Source organism: Naegleria gruberi (genome assembly GCF_000004985.1).
Source record: "Naegleria gruberi genomic scaffold NAEGRscaffold_4, whole genome shotgun sequence".
NCBI classification, from domain to species: Eukaryota; Heterolobosea; class Eutetramitea; order Acrasida; family Naegleriidae; genus Naegleria; species Naegleria gruberi.
Window position 1 is genome coordinate 670,861 of NW_003163323.1, and position 18,906 is coordinate 689,766.

Below are 18,906 nucleotides of genomic sequence, written 5' to 3' on the forward strand. Positions count from 1 at the left end.
TTTCTAATGATGAGAAGAGAAAAAATCTTGGTCACCACTTGGATATGAGCCCGATGAAAAGGCAAATATCAAGGTTGACTAACCGATTTGTGTTAAAACTAATCAAAAAAAAATAATCAAACATCTGACACTTTCACATGACATCCGTCAATAAGAACAAGGCTCTGTTTGAAAAGCTGGATGCCAGCGCAGCCAAAGACCAGCACATTTTGAATGGTGGAGCTACAACTACTGTACAAAAGAAACCATCATCAATTTCAACATCCAATAATTCGTCTAGTTTCGGCAAAGCAAAATCATCAAATAATAATAATACTAAAACAACCAATAATAATAATACCAAAACGACAAATTCATCATCCACTTCATCATCATCCTTTCTAAACAAGACTAATAGTTCACCATCATTGAAATCGAATAATAATTCGAATAGTGCTTCAGCAACCAAGACCACACCAACTCCACCTCCTTTCAAACAAACCACCACAACTCCCACTGCGCCACCAAAAACCAGCACAGTTTCCACCACTTCTGTCAATTCACTCAACAAACTATCAACCAACAGTCAATCAAGTCCAACCTTGAAAAGTACTTCAACCACCAGCAGCAGTATTAACAGTCCTAGTGGTAGCACACGTAAAGCACCTCCTCCACCATCATCCTCTTCATCATCAGCATCATCAACTTCTCCTAAACTGCCATCAACACCAAGTACGTCAGCCATCAAAAAAACATCAAACACTCCAAGTACTCCAAGCACACCAATTTCTGCACTTGTGGACAATGATTACTTTAGTTCAATTACTAAAGATGTTCCAAAGAGTGAAATTAAAATATCTGGTCCTAAAGGATTGACACACGTTGGTCATGCCTCAACTAATGATCCAACTGCATTGTTTAAGAAAAATGCTCGATCTCAAACGATTACTGGTGGAGAACTTTCGAATAGTTCAACAAAGAAGAGGGATGGAGTGAGTTTTGATGTTCCTGTAAGTGAAAAGAGTGAAAAGAAGGATGGAGAAGCATCTGGTTCGAGTGCTAAACAAGTTTTGAATCAGGCAACTGATAAATTGAAAAGTGGAATGTCCAAGATGACCAATTTGGTCAAGACTACTTGGGCTGCTGTTGGAAATGATAGTCCATCTACTCCAACCAGTAGCTCCAGCTCTAGTGGTAGTAGCTTAACAAGTTCTAAGAAATCAAAGCCAAAGAAATTGCCACCAGTTCCAAAACCTGCAAATTCAGTTCGTGTTGCAAATACCAAAGTTGTGAGTATTTACATTCCAGAGAATGATGCTTCCGAACATGATCGTGAATTGGAAAAGACCAGAACTGAATTGGAAAAGAGAAAGACCATGATGAACGAGAAAATTAAGGAAGAGGAAAAGAAGAAATTAGCAGAAATGAAACAAAATATTCTCCAAGAGGAGCAAGCCAAGAAGAAACAATTGGAAGAAACATTACAAAAGGAAGAACGTGCCAAATTGGAAAAACTTGAAAAGGAACTAGCCAGTTTATCAGACCAAAAGAGAGAAGAACAACTTAAACAATTGAGAAATGAAGAAGCCAGAAGAAAGGAGAAAATGCTCTCTGATTTGGACAGAGATGCCAAGACTAAGATTAAGGAAATCGATAGTCAAGTTCGTGCTGAAAAAGAAGATCGTTTGAGACAACTCGAAGAGGAAATGAGAAAAGAAGAAGCTCTTGCCAGAAAGGACATTGAAAAGAAATTCAAGGAAGAGGAATTGAAAAAGAAACAAGAACTTCAAGCCAAGATTGAAAAGGAAGAAAAGGAAATGTTGCAACGTATTCAAAAGAAACTCCAGGAAGAGGAAGAAAGAAAACTCAAAGAGCTCGCTCGTAAAATGGAAGAAGAAGAACAGCAACGATTGGAAAAGATTAAAGCCAACTTGAAAGAGATTGAAAATGCTAAAAAGCAAACACCTCAACATCAAGAAGTTTCACAATTGAGAAGAAAGTCAGTCACTGCTCGTCTCATGCAGGAAGAAGAAGAAAAGATCAAACAATTAAGTCAACAAATTAAACAAGAAGAAATGAAACGAATTGAAGAATTGGAAAAGAAGATGAAACAAGAAGAACAAGAAAGAAAGCAAAGAATGAAACAAGAACTCGAACGTCTCGAAGACGAACAACGTCAACTCTTAATGCAACAATTGGAAGAAGAGAAACGAAAGCTCCAAGAAAAATTCCAAAAGGAAGCCGAAAAGGAAGCTGAGGAACACCGAAAGAAACTCCTAGCTCAAAATTCTGCAATCATTTCGAATAATGTTTCAGTTCCACCACCTCCTCCATCTTCTTCATCATCAGGTTCTATTCCTCCACCTCCAGGTGGTAGCTCTCTTCCACCTCCACCTCCAACTGCCATTCTTCCTGTCTCTACTCCAAAAATTGAAATTCACATTGATTTACCAGAACTCTCTGGAAGAGGTGACTTGTTAGAAAGTATCAGAAAGGGAGCTAGTTTAAAGAAAGTCACTACAGAACAAATCAGCAAACCTCAATCCTCAGGAAATGCCATCACTAACATGCTCAAAAAAGCCCTCGACCAAAAACGAATTCACATGGCAGACGAAAGTGATGAAGAAGAAAGTGAAGACGAAGATGATGAATGGGATTCAGAAGCTCACAATTTAATTGAATCTAAAAAGAAATCATTAGTCAACTCTGATGAATAAAAAATTCAAGTAACACAAATAATAAATTTATAGTTTACAAAAAATTAGCGCGCCCAAAACTTTCCACCAAAATTTAGAAAATCAAAATCAAAAAAAATGCCAAAAGCCGCCAGCAAAAAATCCACAGAATCAAATTCTTCGTCATCACCAAGCACTTCACAGAAGACAACTGCTCCTGCTGTAAAACCACTCACCAAGCCAAAGATTAAATCCTTTCCGTGCGCACCAGCTTTTGAATGTAAAAGTGGTGAATTATTGTGGGGTCAACTTCAACACATGATCAAAGGCTCTTCGGCTACGAGTCATGATACTTCGAATGGTCCGATCACTTCAGGATTTGGAGGAGGAACCATTTTGCAGAGCACTTTTAGATATAGATTGGCTGCTAGGAAGGGAAATTGGATTGTGGAGAGATTTGAATCGGAGAGTGGTTTTGGATTTGTTGTTCATCATGAAGATTTGAGTGGACAGGAATTGTTGGATCGATGTGCAAAGATTGGTATTTCGAATGGACAGACACACGATGATCACAATATTGTCTATGTGAATCGTTATGATTGGAGTTATCACAGTGGAGATCAAGATGAAGTTTCGAGGGAGGTCAAGCAATTTATTACTCCACCAAAGAAGAGTAAGAAGAAGAGTGATTCAAGTGATGAGGAAGATGACTTCTCATGTGACGATAATGAATTTTTGGATGAAATTGGTCAACTCTTTGCTGGTAGATTGATTTTGTTGGATGCTCCTGAATACCAATCATATATGAAATTGGTTGCTTCTGGTAAACATCCTGAGAATGGAGATTGTGTACAATTTAAATCATCTACTGGAACTTTTTGTGGTGCTCATCTTTCAGATGCAGATACAGAATATGAGTTAGGTTGGATGATTTTCTCTGGTGAAAAGCATAAGGATTTCCCACAAGATGATGAATTTGTAGGATTTGTCTATGATTCTTCATATTGTGGATTGGAAGAGGGTCCTTTCACTATTGTATAATAATATTGTAAAGTTTTAATTTTTACTGTAAATTGCCTTTATTGACATGTTTCTTGGCTAATTGAATTTACATTTAGTCGGGCCATTCAAAATTTAAAACAATTGTGTGGTGAGGTTCTAAAAGTGAAGGATAATTGAAAATTTTGGCATTTATCCAATATGTCCAATAAGTTTTAACCTAAAACAAATCCCTCGCACAAAACTCTGCTGCAGAATAATAGAAAAAAAACACCATGCTTCATTTCATCCTGTTGTTATTGCAACTTGTATTCAGTTCATTCTCGTTTTTTGAGATTTTGGATGATGAGTTGATTTATGGTGATCACCAGCAGGAGAGTATTGATTCTTTGCCAGATTTATAAATTCCCGTTCTGAAATCTTTTGCCTTATTTTGAAGAAATTTGTGTATTGTACAATTTATTTCAAAGATGACACTTAATAATCATCCAGTCCAACATTATGACATTTAATATTAATGTCACACAACTGTTTCTTTTCACTCATTTGACTAAGGTTCTTTTTGAATAACACTTTGCGTCCTTTTACAAGTTGATAAAGAGGATAATCAAAGTTCTTAATATATTCTGCAAGCTCATAGAAACCTCGATCTTTGGCAATTAACTCTGGACTCTTCTCCAGAGAACAAGACTTGTTCTTATCACATCCCTTCTTCAATAAATATTTCACTACTGAAAAGAATCCAAAATTTGCTGCAATCCAAACAGATGTCTTCACACAAGTTAACTTATAGATAACAATTTGATACTTACTTGCTTTGACTGGTTTCGGTGGTATTAAAATTGATATTAATAAGGTATTTCATTATTACTTACTGGCTGTAACCATGAAAAGTAACCATGAAAAATCCACAATTATTAATAGTCATTGTATAAAATAGTGTTGGTTTTAAAATTAGTGATAGGATTAAACTTACTCCATTGACTTCATCTAGTCTAGATCCTTGTTGAACAAGAACTTTCACAAGTGGTAACATTCCCTTTGCACAAGCAGAATATAAAGGAGTTCTATTGAAACACTTATCATAGGTATTGACCAATTCTGAGAGTGGAAGAATCTTCGACTTGCTGCTTGGACCTTCATGTTGATGTTGTTGCTGTTTTGAAAGAAAATTAAAGATAGATTCAATCTTGAGCACATCACCCTTCTCTATCCAATAAACAGTCTTGAAAATTAAATATTCCAAATTAACGTCTTCCATAGGTTGTGTTTGGCCGTTTGCATTTGTTTGAACAATCCCTGCATCTCTTAAGGCATTCATCTGATGAATATTAATAGCTTCTTGGTCATTCTCCAGAGTTTGTTGATTCGGTTGGTTTCTTACTCTCAAGCCAGCTCCACCACTCGTAGTAGATGAAACTCTTCCATTAGTAGTTGCCATTTGTCTCGTAGCCGCTCTAGCCGGTTGTTGTCCTCCTTGATTCATCCTCTATTGTTCCTTCCTTAACAAGCCTTAAATTTTTTTTCAGTTAATTTTTGTATTCGTTGTTGTTCGCCTCAATGATGATGAAAAATAAGCGCTGAGGTTCAAAGCAAGAAGATGGTTGTTGTTTTTTTTCTTAATGTTGTTTGCAAGTCCTTTTTAATAATAGCATTTTGGCGCCTTATTTGCAAATAGAGATCCACCACAGCCGTCGTTCAATTGTTTGGATTGGAATATAAAATTTGTTGAGGATGTTATTGTTTGAATTTCATGGTTGGAAACATGGAATTAGATTGTATGGAGTGTATTTTTAAAGTCTGTTCACTCGTTCAATTATTTGTTTCTTTAACAATAAGAATCTGTTTGTGGTAATTTTTTGCATTGTATTGAAATTGTTGATTGGTGAAAAGTGGTCTGTTTGAATATGTAAATCTTGTAACAATTATGGTGTGGATTCATTACATGCTTTCAGTTTATTTTTCAAAGTCTTATTTTATCTTCGTTTTCTTCAGTTTCTTGTTGTTCTATAGCTTGTTGGTCATCAACTGGTGGATATGTTTCTTCCTTTCTATCCATGAAGAATGCCCTAGTACTGCCCATCAGGTTCAAACTATTACGAAGAGATGCATTGTGCATATTTTCAGCTCTCATTCTGGTAGATCTAAATGATGCGAACTTGGAGTTTGATTCTGGTTGACTTGTGGCTGATTGTACTTGTGTTAGTTGTTGTAAATGTTTGAAAACTTCAACTTCTACTGGATTTTCATGATCTACATTATGAATTACAGACCCTCCAAAACTGACATGAGCATTAGAATCTGCACCTTCCTCTTGATGAGGGAAAATTTCAAGTGGATCAACGTGATGTTTCTTCTTGAGTAAGTAGGTCTGGCAAAGTCCTTTTCCTTTCACATCAATTTTCCGTTCCTCAAATTCCATTCCCAAATCGTGAACTCTTTCATAGGTAGTTCTAGAAATTTGGATACGACCTGGTTCTCCTGTTGATTCCATTCTTGAGGCAGTATTGATGGTATCTCCCCACAAGTCGTAGGCAAACTTTTTGATTCCAATCACACCAGCAACAACTGGTCCTGTATGTAGGCCGACACGAATGTTTACATTGGTATTCTCGCTGCAATTGTATTCCTTGATTACCTGAAGTGTATCAATGGCGAATCTCAATGACCTTTCAGGGTGATCTGATTGAGCATTCAAATCAATACCTCCAACACAAAAGTAAGCATCTCCAATGGTTTTAATCTTTTCCAAATTATACTTTTCAGTGAGCAAATCAAATCCATTCACAATAGCATTCAACATTAATACAAGTTCAGATGGATTCATTCCAGAACTAATTCTTGTAAACCCAACCATGTCAGAGAAGAATACAGTTACATCATTGAATTTTTCAGCAATGAATGTCTCTCCTCCCTTCAATTTGGAAGCAACACTCTCTGGCATGATATTCAACAATAACTGTTCAGATTTCTTCTTCTCTTCAGCTAGTAACATGTTTTGCTTCTTCTCAGGTGTGAAATCCTTGATGAAACAACTAATAACTGGCTTCTTGTTGAAAATACTAACAAACAAATTGACTTTGGAAGGGAATTTGGTTCCATTCTTTCTGTAGCATTCCAATTCAAGAGTTTCACCAAAAGGTTGTGTTGCATTGACCATTTGTTGAATAATGGTTTCCAAACGTTGTCTATTATTATCGGAAGGATCGAATAGCTTGGTGAGCTTTTCTCCTAAAACATCACTATTAGTCATGCCAAACATCTTTTGAGCAACTGGATTGAAAAGTTCAATGTCACCTTGTGAGTTACACAAAATGGCTCCATCAACTGCTGCATTCAAAATGGCTCTCACCTTACCGTCTCCACCACTACCTTCTTCTTCGTTGGTTTGTTTCTTTGATATTCTTAATTTGCTTGGAAGATTATTGAAAAGAGCAAATTGTTTCAACTCTTCATTGGATTCCATAGCCTCAATTGGAAGGTAGTTGAGTAAACTTCTTAATTGGTTGGATTGATCCCAAATATTTTGAATTAAACCATATGTCAAATATCCTAAAATTGCTAAAATAATAAATCCAAAAACAGAAAATAGGATGGTAATGATGAGATTTGGAACTGACATTGATGATGAATAGAAAGTAAACAAGTTCAAGAATTTTTGCAACAAAATATTGCACTTGTCATCTGTAGTAAGCATTGTCTTGTAAAGGTCAATCAACTTGTAATTACTAAAGTAAACATCCTCTGAAAATGTATTACTAGCCGTAGAGAAATCAACAATTAAATCATTAATACTACTACAAGAGTAATAGGTGGTATTAGTACAGTTGGTACTTTCAAGAATAGCCGTAACTTCAGTGCTTGATGACGTAAATGAAGATTCATATTGTAAATTATTCCAATAACTTGCAAGTGATCCCGTCAGTGCCTTATTCTCATCATGGAAAGAGTCAATTTCTGAAGATGTTATCAGCCTGGGGTCATTGATACTGGAAATGTCTGCATATCTCTTGGCAATAAAAATCTCCGAAAGTCTAAATGTTATAGAGACAGAGGTGGTCATAATTTTAACACCACTTTCAATATTCTCGAGTGCAAGTATTGCTTTTTGGGAGTCTAATTGAAAATCCAAGAAAAGCATAGACATGCAGCATACTGTCAAGAAAATAGTCGCAACAATCAAGAAGGAAACTGAAAATTGAGGTCTTTCAAATAATGTAGGATCTTTCACATCAATATCTTCACCACTCTTTGATTCCAAGTGGTGATAGATTTTTCCAATATAGTCCTTTGTGATTGATCTTGACATGAACTTGATTGTTGACTTAATTTGTCTCAATTTAAACGTAGAGAATGCCACAAAAACAATTGCAATAATACCATAAACAGATATCGAAATAGCATAAAAGTAAATAAACTGCTCTTGCAACATTGTGTACTGTTCCTTATTTCTTTGTAAAAATAATTCACACATGTTTGAAAAACTAGCGGTTTGAACTTTTCTATTCTTCCAGAAAAACATAAAGTTAGAAGCAGTTGTTGTGTTTGAATATGATGTCATGTCCATTGCCAAATATTCATTGGTGTTTTTGATTATAATATCATTGATTTCTGAAAGGGAGGCATTTCTCTTTTGATTGAAAGAGTCTGCACTTGTAAAGTTGTTATCATAGTAAACAACTGGTAAATAAAGATCATGAGTAGAACTGGTAAAATCAGATAGCATTCCTTTTGTGAATTTTGATGCTGATTTCTTGAGAGATTGAAGAACTGTTACATATGTTCTAACTCTTGCCTTGTGTGCTGCAAAATAGCTTGTTGTACTGTTGGATCCATTGACCATAGTTGCAGCAATATCGTTACTGTACAATGGAAACATCTTGTTAAAGTTTTGAATCATTCTAATCTCTTTTAACATGTATCTTGGGAAGAATTGTGGAATGCAAACATAATGTGCAACTGCCACATTATTATCAATTTGAATAGAGAAACTCACACCGAGACCAATTGCAACAGTCAAAATACTCAATGAAAAGCAAAAGATAAAGCCAAAGAAGTACATCAAAATGTTTGATCCCTTTGTTCTATTGAGGGCGGATCTTATTTGCAACTCCTTCTTGATAATTGATGAACGATTTTCTACTCCATCAAACTCAGACGACTCTGAAACAGACTTTTCATCAAAGTTGAACTTGTTATTTTTCGATTCAACATTTGGCATGTATGGCAGGACCTTATTTCCTTTGACAACTGGTTTCTTGTGGGAAACTTTACGAGTTTCCTCATCCTCAATAGTTGCTGCCTCGTCATACATTTCATTGGCTCTTTCTTTGTCAAATTTAATTTCTTCCAAAAACTTGGCATATGTTCTTAAAACATTCTTATTGTTACCATAATTTGACATTAAATTGGTTAGCACAAGGGTACATTGTTTTGTGAGTGATGTGATTTGACTGTTCAATGAGTCAATCTTGTCTACGGATACTGATTCACTCATCATTTCCTTCCAAAATGATTTGTGTAAAGAGCTGATAATAGCATGCTTCTTTTCAATTTTCTGAATGATATGTTTGACTTCTAATAGCTTTTTACCATCTTCTAGAGATATCTCCAACTCTTTTGTTCTGAGACTGATGGAAAATCTTTGAATCAGATTTGGTAAGTTTTTAGTGGCCTTCTCCAAAAGTTTCAATCCAGCACTTTGTTGACCTTCAATAAAGTTTCCTGTAATCACAGCAGCAATTACTAAAAGGTCAATATTCTGATAAGTTTTCTGACTAGCAACTCCTTTGATAAAGCATTTGGCCATTTCAATTTCTGTCAAATTACCAATTGATAAACCTTCCTTTGCAGTCTTGACACAAAATTTCAAGAAGAGAAACAATCTTCTAGTCTTTTTTGTTTCCTCAATTTCATGTAAAATGTTGAGCGCTTGTCTCTCAAGAATATACTTGGGATTAATAAAATCCAAATTGTCACTCTTAATTAGAGAATCAAGACCCTTCTCCAAGTGATCGAGAAATACTGCCTTGATATCTTTCATAATCATTCGAGTGTACATCTCTAATGAAATACTTCCAACTGCAAAGAAGACAATCATTACAAAGAAGGTTATTCCCATCAATCCTAAACCAAGTCCAAACTCATTCTCTTTGTTTACATAGACAGATACCACTCCACACAAGGAAGAACCAACTGCAGCACACATAAAACCAAAGTAAACTGAATTCTCCCATCTTGTATAGAATGGAATAAAGTACAGAAAAGATGCAGCAAGAATAAATCTTGTTAGAAAGTAATAAACTGCTTGAATGACAATGTAATCGTCTGAAACCAAGCATGTAAAAATGTAAAAACTTGTTGAAGCAAGAAAGTTGAAGAATAAAAAGTGCAAATCGTACGAAGCAAATGGTGTCTTACTTTTAGCATGTACATCCATCAATGTGTGGGTTCCAACAAATAATGAAAGTGGCACTGCAAACACTGACATAATTCCAAGAACCATCATGGCAATATTACCACTTCCGTAACAATATACATCTGGGTATCTCTGTAAAACTTGATGTGGTGTCAAAGCTGGTGCAACAATCACCGATGATGCATAGTTACAATCGAGGAAACCCAACAAGAGCCAACTAATTGGCATAGATAGTAGACACGTTGTTGCAATAATTATCTGCGTGGCAATCTTTATCTTTGGCCAATATTTGCTCATTGTATAGACTGACCTATAGGCCAATGCCAAAGTAATAACCGAAACAATAAGAAACGCAAAGAAAACCGAAGCAATAATTAAGGCTGGTATATATGGAACATTTTCCAATCCAAATGTCATTGGATAATTGAGTGCTCTAGCTATCCATTTACCATATTCTCCATAGTTATAGTCTGGTTGTATTCCAATGAATAGTCCTATCCAAATAATGTACAAGTGCACGCACAACATGACGATTTTGTCTTTCCTTGAGATACATTCTGTCGAGTCGTGCAAACTCATCAACAAAGTTATCAGAGATTCTTCAACTTTTGCCATGAAGGTCATATTATTAAATTCAGTGTCCAAATCAGTTACTGAAACAACAGATTCAGAGCCAGAACCTGCAAACTTTGGTGGGCCTGCATTACTCCCCACCGAAAATCTTCTTGCACGTGTATCATATTGAGAGGGATTGCCCATACTGATGGCATCGTCTGTAATGTTGAGATTATTCATAATGTTGTTTGATTTAGTTTTTTTTGATTAGTGACTGCAGTGTAAGAGCTCAATATTCATTATCGCCATCATTAAACTTCATTGTTGTACAACATTAGAATGGATGCAGTTTCGTATTTGTAAATATCTCTTTCTATCTAGCCAAGACCTATAGTTGAATATTAGTGGTTCAATTATTCCATACGTACTTGGTGGTATGGCACATCTTGGAACCATCACTAGGAATCAGAGGTTGTAGAATAACAATCACTTCCGCTCATCAAACAACAATAAACTTCAGACGAAATATTAGAGTGTGTTGTATCTTAAATTTGAGCGTTAATGAGGCATGATAGCACCAATTTAAAGTCATTTCTATGTCTCGTGATTTTAATTTTCGCTTATTAAAACACACATCATTGAAAAGGTAACAGAAAAATCTAAATATGATGTTTGCTGGGGAGAACAAGTTGCTTGGCAAATAAAATTCTTTGATACGTTGTATAAGCTGTTCCTTTGTTTAATCTCACCGTGAGATGATGTTGGATGAGAGCGAATAAGTAGATATTACATTCCTACTTTGATAGTGTAAATTCTCTCATGTGATTCTATCTCTTCTCTTAAAGGATGCGTGATTAGATTGTGGCCTCTTGGAATACCACTATGATGAAACATGAAGATAAAAATCTCTTGAATTTTTTTGTTAATTGAATTTTACATTCGTGGTGATGTGGATTCTTATCATACGGAGCAAGATGAATAATTTATTATTGTTATTATTCTGTTAATTTTACTCCAAAGCATGATGGGGATCATGTGGATTTCAAAGCTTGTGTTTTTCTTGTTCAAAACAAGTTGAAGAAGGTATTAAAGACCAAACAAATGTCGTTAGACAATACAAGCATCGAACAATCATCAATACCTTGAGGTGGTAGATTTGAATCTCCTAATAGTGGTTTGAGAAGATCATCGCCTTCCTACATTAATTTATATTGCAAACCTTCAACAGCATCCGAAAAGAAGAAGAATTTTACTAACAACAACATGGTGGTCGGACAATCGCTTCCTTTAAATTTCCTACCAGAGAAGTACCCAACATCATTAAAATACACAACCATCCTCTGCCAATAACATCTTCCTTTCCAATAATTATTTCACTCTCCAAAATCTTCGAGGCCTCTGCTGTTTTATGTTGCATAGGAAAACACAGAAAATTTCCCATTTTCTTGCTCAAGCCATTTTTTTAAATTTTTTTAAATTTTTTTTTAGTAATTTTGCCCTTCAATCACTTTCACAATTTTTGTAACGGAGTGTCAACTTTCTGAGAGTACCTTTCTAATAGTGGAAACAATAGCAAGAAATGGAAGAGGCGTGAAGTGTGATCTTGGAAATAGTCTGCTTAACGAATCACACAAAAAAACGTCTCTCAACAATTCGTTTCGTCTTGTTATTTAGCATTGCAGGATTTTATTCGAAATTTGTTCTTGTTGGAAAGGAGAACAATTTAATAGATGGGTCAGCAACAATCAGGAGCTCGTGTCGATGACATGGTCATCCCTTCCACATCAAATTATTCAACTACAATACCCACAACTAACCTTTCGAATAATAATATTCGACAATTTTCAATACCACCAACTAACCTTGTACAATATTCCACTTCTCCTCCATCAAATTCTAATCCAACAACAACATCATCTTCTCCTCCATCCATTGAAACTCTCTCACCACCATCAAAGAAAAAATTTATTACTCAACTCGTCAAGAGAATTAAAGCAACTTCACCAGTTCGTAAAAATCAACTTGTCGATGATCATTACATACCCAATTCGAATAGAAAAGCAGTAGCATCGAGTCCTACCTCTACTCCTGCTTGGTCAATTAATAAGAGATCAAATTCTATAGTGATGAATAATTCGAATGATGATTCACCACCTAATGAATTGATTATGGCATCTGCTAGGAGTATTTCCTCCTCACAATATGATCAATATTTGACAGAAAGTGGTGGAGTACCTCTTTCACCAGATGGTCAATATACATTTAGTTTTAGTTTAGAATCAATTTTGGAACAGAATGAGAATGAATTGAGTGTAATTAGATCATTTTTTGAACAGTATGGATTTGTGATTATTAGAAATGTTATTTCACAGGAGCAAATTGATAAAACAATTGAAGAAATTTGGTCAATTATTGAAGGAAAAGATGAGTCAACTGTGGAAGTGATGGAATCTTTGAAATCTTTCCATCAATCTGCGTTTATTCCTGCTAATAGAAATGATCCAACAACTTGGAAAGAAGAATGTGGTTGGCCATCGTTTTCACAAGTTGGAATTCTTGGTAATCAACCAGCTCTTGGAAGATGTGCCATGGAAAATCGTCAGAATGAAAACATTTACAAGATTTTCAATTTTTTAATGGGCTGTAAGAATCCAATTTCCACACATTCGAGTACGAGTAGTGGTCTATTGCAACCTCATCAGAGAATTAGTTCACTTTCGTTTTCTCCTCAATCTCCTTCTTCCATTTCACCAAATTCTCCTTCCTCTTTGAATTGTGCATCTGGTAGTTCCTGGAATGGAGGTCTCTCTCCTAGTAATCCACAACAACAAATGTATTCCCAATCGAAAAAGGAGCATTCGAGAAGGAATTTCAATCACAAATTGTGGTGCAGTTTTGAAACGTATGGAGTGATGCGTCCAACGAAACAAGTTCTCATGAAAGATGGCAAGACAAGAAAGGATTTCCCTCAATACAAGACCAATGATAATTGGCTTCATTGGAGATTAAATCCATGGAAGCTCTATAAGGAATATCAAGCATTGAAGAATAATGTTAAGAAATTTTCACAATCTCCACAGGGAAGTTGTGGCAATTGCTTTGCGTCTGATCATTCATATTATGATCAGGACTATTCCATTTATTCTGAGGGTTATTTCAATTCATCGAGTCCACTGAGTAGTAGTGTTACCATGCCAAGCGAAGGACAACAATTCTTGAATGGCAGCAGTGTCAATTCTCCTGGAGACTCGAAAACAAATCCAGAATCGAATGGACAAGCAAAGAAGAAACAATCATCCACTCCCTATGAGAAATCTCTTCTCCAATTGAAAACCTGGACAGGAAGAAAGTTTTTACTGAACGAAGATTATGGATTATTCAAAGCTCTCTCTCAACAATCAAATGTAAATTATAATTATGTCAATCCAAGAGTTGACTACATGGGATCTGAAGTTAAATTGCAAGGAATGATCAACTTGATTGATAGCAAGGAACAAGATGGAGGATTAATGCTCGTTCCTTGTTTTCACACTCAATTCCTTTCCTATGCAAAGGCCACTTTTAAAAAGTTTGCTGGAAAATCTGATCATTTGGACAATTTTGTAAAAGTTCCACCAGGTTTCCACAATTTAGATTTGTACAAGATGGCCAAACCAATCTCCTTACCAGCTGGAGCAATTATTATTTGGGATTCCAGAATTCCAACTTGTACCTATCAGAATGATTCAGACAAATTCCACATGGCTCAATATGTGAGAATGTTCAAATGTGAAAAGTATCTCGTACCATCATCAGAATCCAGTCCTAGAAATCCATCACTTTTGGAAATGAGAAGACAATTAATTGAAAGATCAATGCCAAAAGATTTTGAAGTGACACCACTAGGAAAGAAACTCTTTGGATTGGATCGTCAATGGTAGAGAGAAATGAAATTTGAGCAATAAATTACTTTTATTGAAATCAATTTATTAGAATGTAGATTGAGAGCTTGCATTGAGTGGAAAGTCCAATATATAGTTATTCTATTTCTTCTTTCTTACAAGTGCTCCAGGATGCGAAAGTGATGCCAATTTAACATTCAACACAATAAACACAATCAATCCAGCAAAAGCAATCCAATTAAACGTAGCACTCGCTCTAATATTCTCAAATATGTAATGAGCCGAAACCACAACATTTAGCAAAGCAACCACAAATGGAAAATATTCAGCTGCTCTTTCTAATGAGAAACCATCCTCTCCTCCAAATATATTTGGAGTCAAATTGACTATTCCCATCACTAGGAAGAGAACGGCAGCTGTTCTTTGTAAATGTGAGCTACCACCTCCATATCCGTATAAATTATCCATATTTAGTTTACCTTCTCCTCCAAAATATAACAAGAATGAATTGATGAGAAATAAGAAACCTGTGGACATGGTTGCAATTCTGTAATACTTTTTAGGTTCGTTTTCTTCCTTAGTAACGAATTTTCTGGTGTCCTTTGCAGCAGGAATGGTTTCGTCTGGACTTTCGATTAATTCGTCAACTTCTTCGTCAATGATTTCGTCTACAACTTCCTTCTTTCTTCTTCTTGGAGAAACTCTTTCAGAATGAAAACTATTTTCCAGAACCTTTTCCACATTCGAATCCTTTCTCTGTGGAGGCGAGACGATTCGTTTGCTACTATTCGAATGAGGATTCGTTTGCCTAATTCTCTGAGTTGCATCTTCAACCAAATCTCTTTCATTCAAATATTGAAAAGAAGAAGAAGATTCGTATTCATCTTCAGTATTTTGTTCGAAAGTCGAAGTCGTTGGCTGTTGATATGAATGTTGTAAAGTTTCGGATGTTAAATCCATGACCTTTCGTATTTTCTCTTTCATTTCTTCTAGATTCGAATCAATTTCTTCAAGTGGTGCTTCAAGCTTGTCCAAAGTGTGATCAATTTTATCAATTGAGTTTTCTACATTTTCTTGATTGATCAAACTGCTTGTTTCCGTATCACCTTTAGTTTTGAGGTAAAACTTGTCATTATTCGAATCTAATGAGAAACTTGGTCCAAACTTATCCTTTTCAATACTAAACAAGTCAATCGTAGTATTGGGAACGTTACTATTAATTGGTGTAATCATTTTCTTTGCAATTTTTCTGTCTGAATAAAAAAGCAAATTTACAAAAATCTTGAAATGTAATATTTCCATTTATGTCACATTAAAGATATGAACTTTTTTCTTGGAATAATCAGCAACGTAAAGCTCATTATTCACTTCATTCATACACATTCCATAAGGTCCTTGTAAATGTTCACTTTTGAAACTATGTAAATATCCGCCACTTTCGTCAAATAATTCGATTCTCTTATTGGACGAATCACAAATCAATAATTGTCTAGAAACCTTATCATACAACAGTCCTCTCACAAAATTGAATTCCCCAATTGAGCTACCACTCTTTCCAAATGAATATTTCAACTCGGCTTGATAATTATTCTTGAAATTGACTCCAGTTGCAAGTGGAGATTCTGGTGTGATGGAAAGTTTAAAGATTTGAATCTTATTCGAACCTGTTTCACTCACTATTAAATCACCATTCAGTGTCATGTCTATTCCCCATGGAGAGCTAAAGTTTATACCACAAGTTGATTGATCGAGTCTGTGAATTGGTTGACCAGTTTGTGAATTCAACAAGTGAATGCAATTATTATTGTAATCACATACAAATAGCAGTTTGGAATTTTTACAAAATGTCATTCCACTTGGATAGGAAATTATTCCACTTGATTGTTTCCATTCGTAAAATTGAGATTGTTTGTCAATGATTGAAATTTTCAATAATTGTTCCAAATTGAACTTGTAAACTGAACGATCGTTGGATCCAATGAAGATGCTCGTTCTAGATGATGCAGAGGAAGGACTCTTTGGAGAGGAAACTGCATCACCTCTTATATCTTCCTCAATAATATACAAACAATGAGGTCTGAAGAAGGTCTTGATGGATCCTTTAAATTTCTTTGTTTTCAAATCGTAAACCATTATTCTACTATTGAAATAGTCGCTCACTAAGAGAACATTTAAGAGGTGAGAGATTTTGACATCGTATGGATTGGAGAGATTGTTCTTTTCATTTTCTTGTTGTTCCAGAGAGTGAGAATAAGCGATTGTTCGAGGAATGACTCTTCTCTTCATGATATTCGAAACAGAAGAGAAATGCTCCAACTCTGTTCGAATTTCCTCGACAATTTCACTCAAATCCATGAGTTGATTCTCATATAAATCTGAAATGTCAGTAAACTGAAACAACAACTTGATTTTCTCAAATTCTTGAAGCGTTTTGTAATATTTTCGGTGTTTCCTTTCCAATAATTCATATCCTGACATGTCTGATAAACTAGCAAACTCCAAATACAACAATTTCACATCCTTCTTCAATGTTGCAATTTCTCTGACTATCATTTCGTATTCCAAACATTTCTTCTCAATGCTTTCGTTCAATTTCTCTTGTTTCTCCCTCACTACTCTTTGTACATTCTCATAAAATTCATTCGATTGCTGTTTCATCCTCAATTTCATTTTAGAAATCTTGTTTAAATAGAATTGACATTGATCATTCGTCTTGTTTGGTTCCAAACCATGCATACTCTCCCATTCATTCACACTATTTTCCAATTCACTCAATTCTTGTGTCATTTTCAATTTTTCTTCAGCTTCTATATTCTCAATTAGGAAAATATCATGTCCCTTATGCGAATCAACAGAACAAGCAGCACAAATTAATGATTGGCAAGTTTTGCAGACAGTATTGATAGCTACTGAGTGGAGAATACATTTGGGAGGTTTCTTTCGGGCAGAAAGTGGTGAGGGTTGATGCTGAGAGGGCGAAATTGTATTTAAACTCAAGGGAGAAACTAAACTATTCTGAACCGAATCATGAGGAAAGATGTGATGATGTGAGCACTTCTTTAAATGTGTTTTTGTATGGAATTTACATAGATACAAATCACATTCCTTGCAAAAACAAGTTGATTCTTGATATTCTTCTGCTTTCTTCCAACATTTCGAACAAGGTTGAATTTTATAATAAACTCCATTCGAAACTAAAGATGACGGTGATGATTTAGGAGTTTTAGGTGAGGATTCGGTACTGCCAACAAGAGAAGATGAGGTCGTGTTGCTACTAGCACCACTTGAGGAACGAGAATGAATCATGAACTTTTTTTTTATGAAGTTTTTATTAGAGTTGATTGTTGACATGTGTGTTGCATTTGGAAACAAGAAGAGAATGAGGAAACTTTCTTTCTTGAAACCATGTATGATTCGATTTTTCAATCAACTTGTGGTTGTCCATGTGCAATACTGTTTATTGATGGATTTAAATAGTGTTTTATTATAAAGAAAGAGTTTATACAAGCAACTTGACACCAATAGTAGAGGATGGCCATGGATGATGGTGTGAAATCATCCATTCACACTTCTTCAAATAAATATTCGAATCTCTTAATATTTTTCATGTAATTCTTGGAAGTGTGTTTCGGTTTTCTTCCTATTCAAGAAAACTAGTAAAATACACACCACAATACACAATGCAATCAAAGATAGAATAAATAATACACCAACAGCAATAATTGGCTTCAATGTAAATAAATAATCAACTGGAGCAGTACTGAATTGAAAGTTTCCACCTTTTGAGAATACTACATAGTATTGAGTTGCTTCTCCTGAAAAGAGATAGAGATTAGTTGAATTTACATGATAGTCATAATTGAAAAATTGATTTCTTTCAATATTCCAAGTGATTGGTTTCTTTCCAATATAAACATCTTGAATTGTTGCTGTATTTTCAATTCTGATTTCAAAATATGTTTGAGGTTGAGTGGTGAAAGTTGCTGTGAATGGTGCGGAATTATCACTTTGAATTGAGTATGTTTGTCCAATTTCAAGTTTAGTATAATTAAAACTAATCTTTTTAGCATAAAACAAATTATATACAGCACTGGGTGGAGAAATTGTGAATGAATAATCTGGATTTCTATTGGAGATGACTTGTTGTGTAAGATTTGATTGAACAATGGCTACCATTTCTTGATTTGAATTTGAGAATTGCCACACTGATTGAACTGGATCATTAGATTTCAACTCTTGAGCTATCAATGAAATGCAACCATAATTTTGATAGAAATGATCTTCTTTCACACTTTCAATTGAATTCCATTCATTTACCAAACAATTCCCAATATAAAATAAAACATTTCGTTGCTGAATAGGATTCAGTTTCAACACCAAATTAGGTTGTCCATAAACG

The 18,906-nt window shown here is 35.0% G+C and overlaps 8 protein-coding genes across 8 annotated transcripts in view; 3 read left to right on the forward strand and 5 right to left on the reverse strand.

The window, feature by feature from the left end:
• Positions 1–137: 137 nt before the first annotated feature.
• Positions 138–2,696, forward strand: NAEGRDRAFT_46039 (septin; the record flags this gene model as incomplete). The annotated part of the gene is made up of 1 exon (XM_002681973.1): positions 138–2,696. One exon carries the CDS (start codon positions 138–140, stop codon positions 2,694–2,696), a length of 2,559 nt encoding a protein of 852 aa, XP_002682019.1.
• A 96-nt stretch (positions 2,697–2,792) lies between these two features.
• NAEGRDRAFT_62823 (uncharacterized protein) lies at positions 2,793–3,695 on the forward strand (the record flags this gene model as incomplete). The annotated part of the gene is made up of 1 exon (XM_002681974.1): positions 2,793–3,695. The coding sequence occupies one exon, from the start codon at positions 2,793–2,795 to the stop codon at positions 3,693–3,695; it is 903 nt and encodes a 300-aa protein (XP_002682020.1).
• A 435-nt stretch (positions 3,696–4,130) lies between these two features.
• Positions 4,131–5,094, reverse strand: NAEGRDRAFT_62824 (uncharacterized protein; the record flags this gene model as incomplete). Its single annotated transcript, XM_002682137.1, has 4 exons — positions 4,131–4,424; positions 4,466–4,474; positions 4,529–4,531; positions 4,630–5,094. The coding sequence occupies 4 exons, from the start codon at positions 5,092–5,094 to the stop codon at positions 4,131–4,133; spliced, it is 771 nt and encodes a 256-aa protein (XP_002682183.1).
• Positions 5,095–5,616: 522 nt separating this feature from the next.
• On the reverse strand, positions 5,617–10,866 carry NAEGRDRAFT_46042 (uncharacterized protein; the record flags this gene model as incomplete). Its single annotated transcript, XM_002682138.1, has 1 exon — positions 5,617–10,866. One exon carries the CDS (start codon positions 10,864–10,866, stop codon positions 5,617–5,619), a length of 5,250 nt encoding a protein of 1,749 aa, XP_002682184.1.
• A 1,490-nt stretch (positions 10,867–12,356) lies between these two features.
• Positions 12,357–14,583, forward strand: NAEGRDRAFT_78224 (uncharacterized protein; the record flags this gene model as incomplete). Its single annotated transcript, XM_002681975.1, has 1 exon — positions 12,357–14,583. The coding sequence occupies one exon, from the start codon at positions 12,357–12,359 to the stop codon at positions 14,544–14,546; it is 2,190 nt and encodes a 729-aa protein (XP_002682021.1). The 3' UTR covers positions 14,547–14,583.
• Positions 14,584–14,648: 65 nt separating this feature from the next.
• Positions 14,649–15,740, reverse strand: NAEGRDRAFT_62827 (uncharacterized protein; the record flags this gene model as incomplete). The annotated part of the gene is made up of 1 exon (XM_002682139.1): positions 14,649–15,740. The coding sequence occupies one exon, from the start codon at positions 15,738–15,740 to the stop codon at positions 14,649–14,651; it is 1,092 nt and encodes a 363-aa protein (XP_002682185.1).
• A 69-nt stretch (positions 15,741–15,809) lies between these two features.
• On the reverse strand, positions 15,810–17,813 carry NAEGRDRAFT_62828 (uncharacterized protein; the record flags this gene model as incomplete). Its single annotated transcript, XM_002682140.1, has 1 exon — positions 15,810–17,813. The coding sequence occupies one exon, from the start codon at positions 17,811–17,813 to the stop codon at positions 15,810–15,812; it is 2,004 nt and encodes a 667-aa protein (XP_002682186.1).
• A 288-nt stretch (positions 17,814–18,101) lies between these two features.
• NAEGRDRAFT_78225 (uncharacterized protein) overlaps positions 18,102–18,906 on the reverse strand; it is a gene marked incomplete at both ends in the record, with an annotated part of 1,507 nt that continues 702 nt past the window's right edge. Inside the window, one exon of the mRNA XM_002682141.1 lies at positions 18,102–18,860. Within this exon, the coding sequence (XP_002682187.1) occupies positions 18,102–18,860 (759 nt within the window). The remainder of the gene's footprint in view (positions 18,861–18,906) is intronic.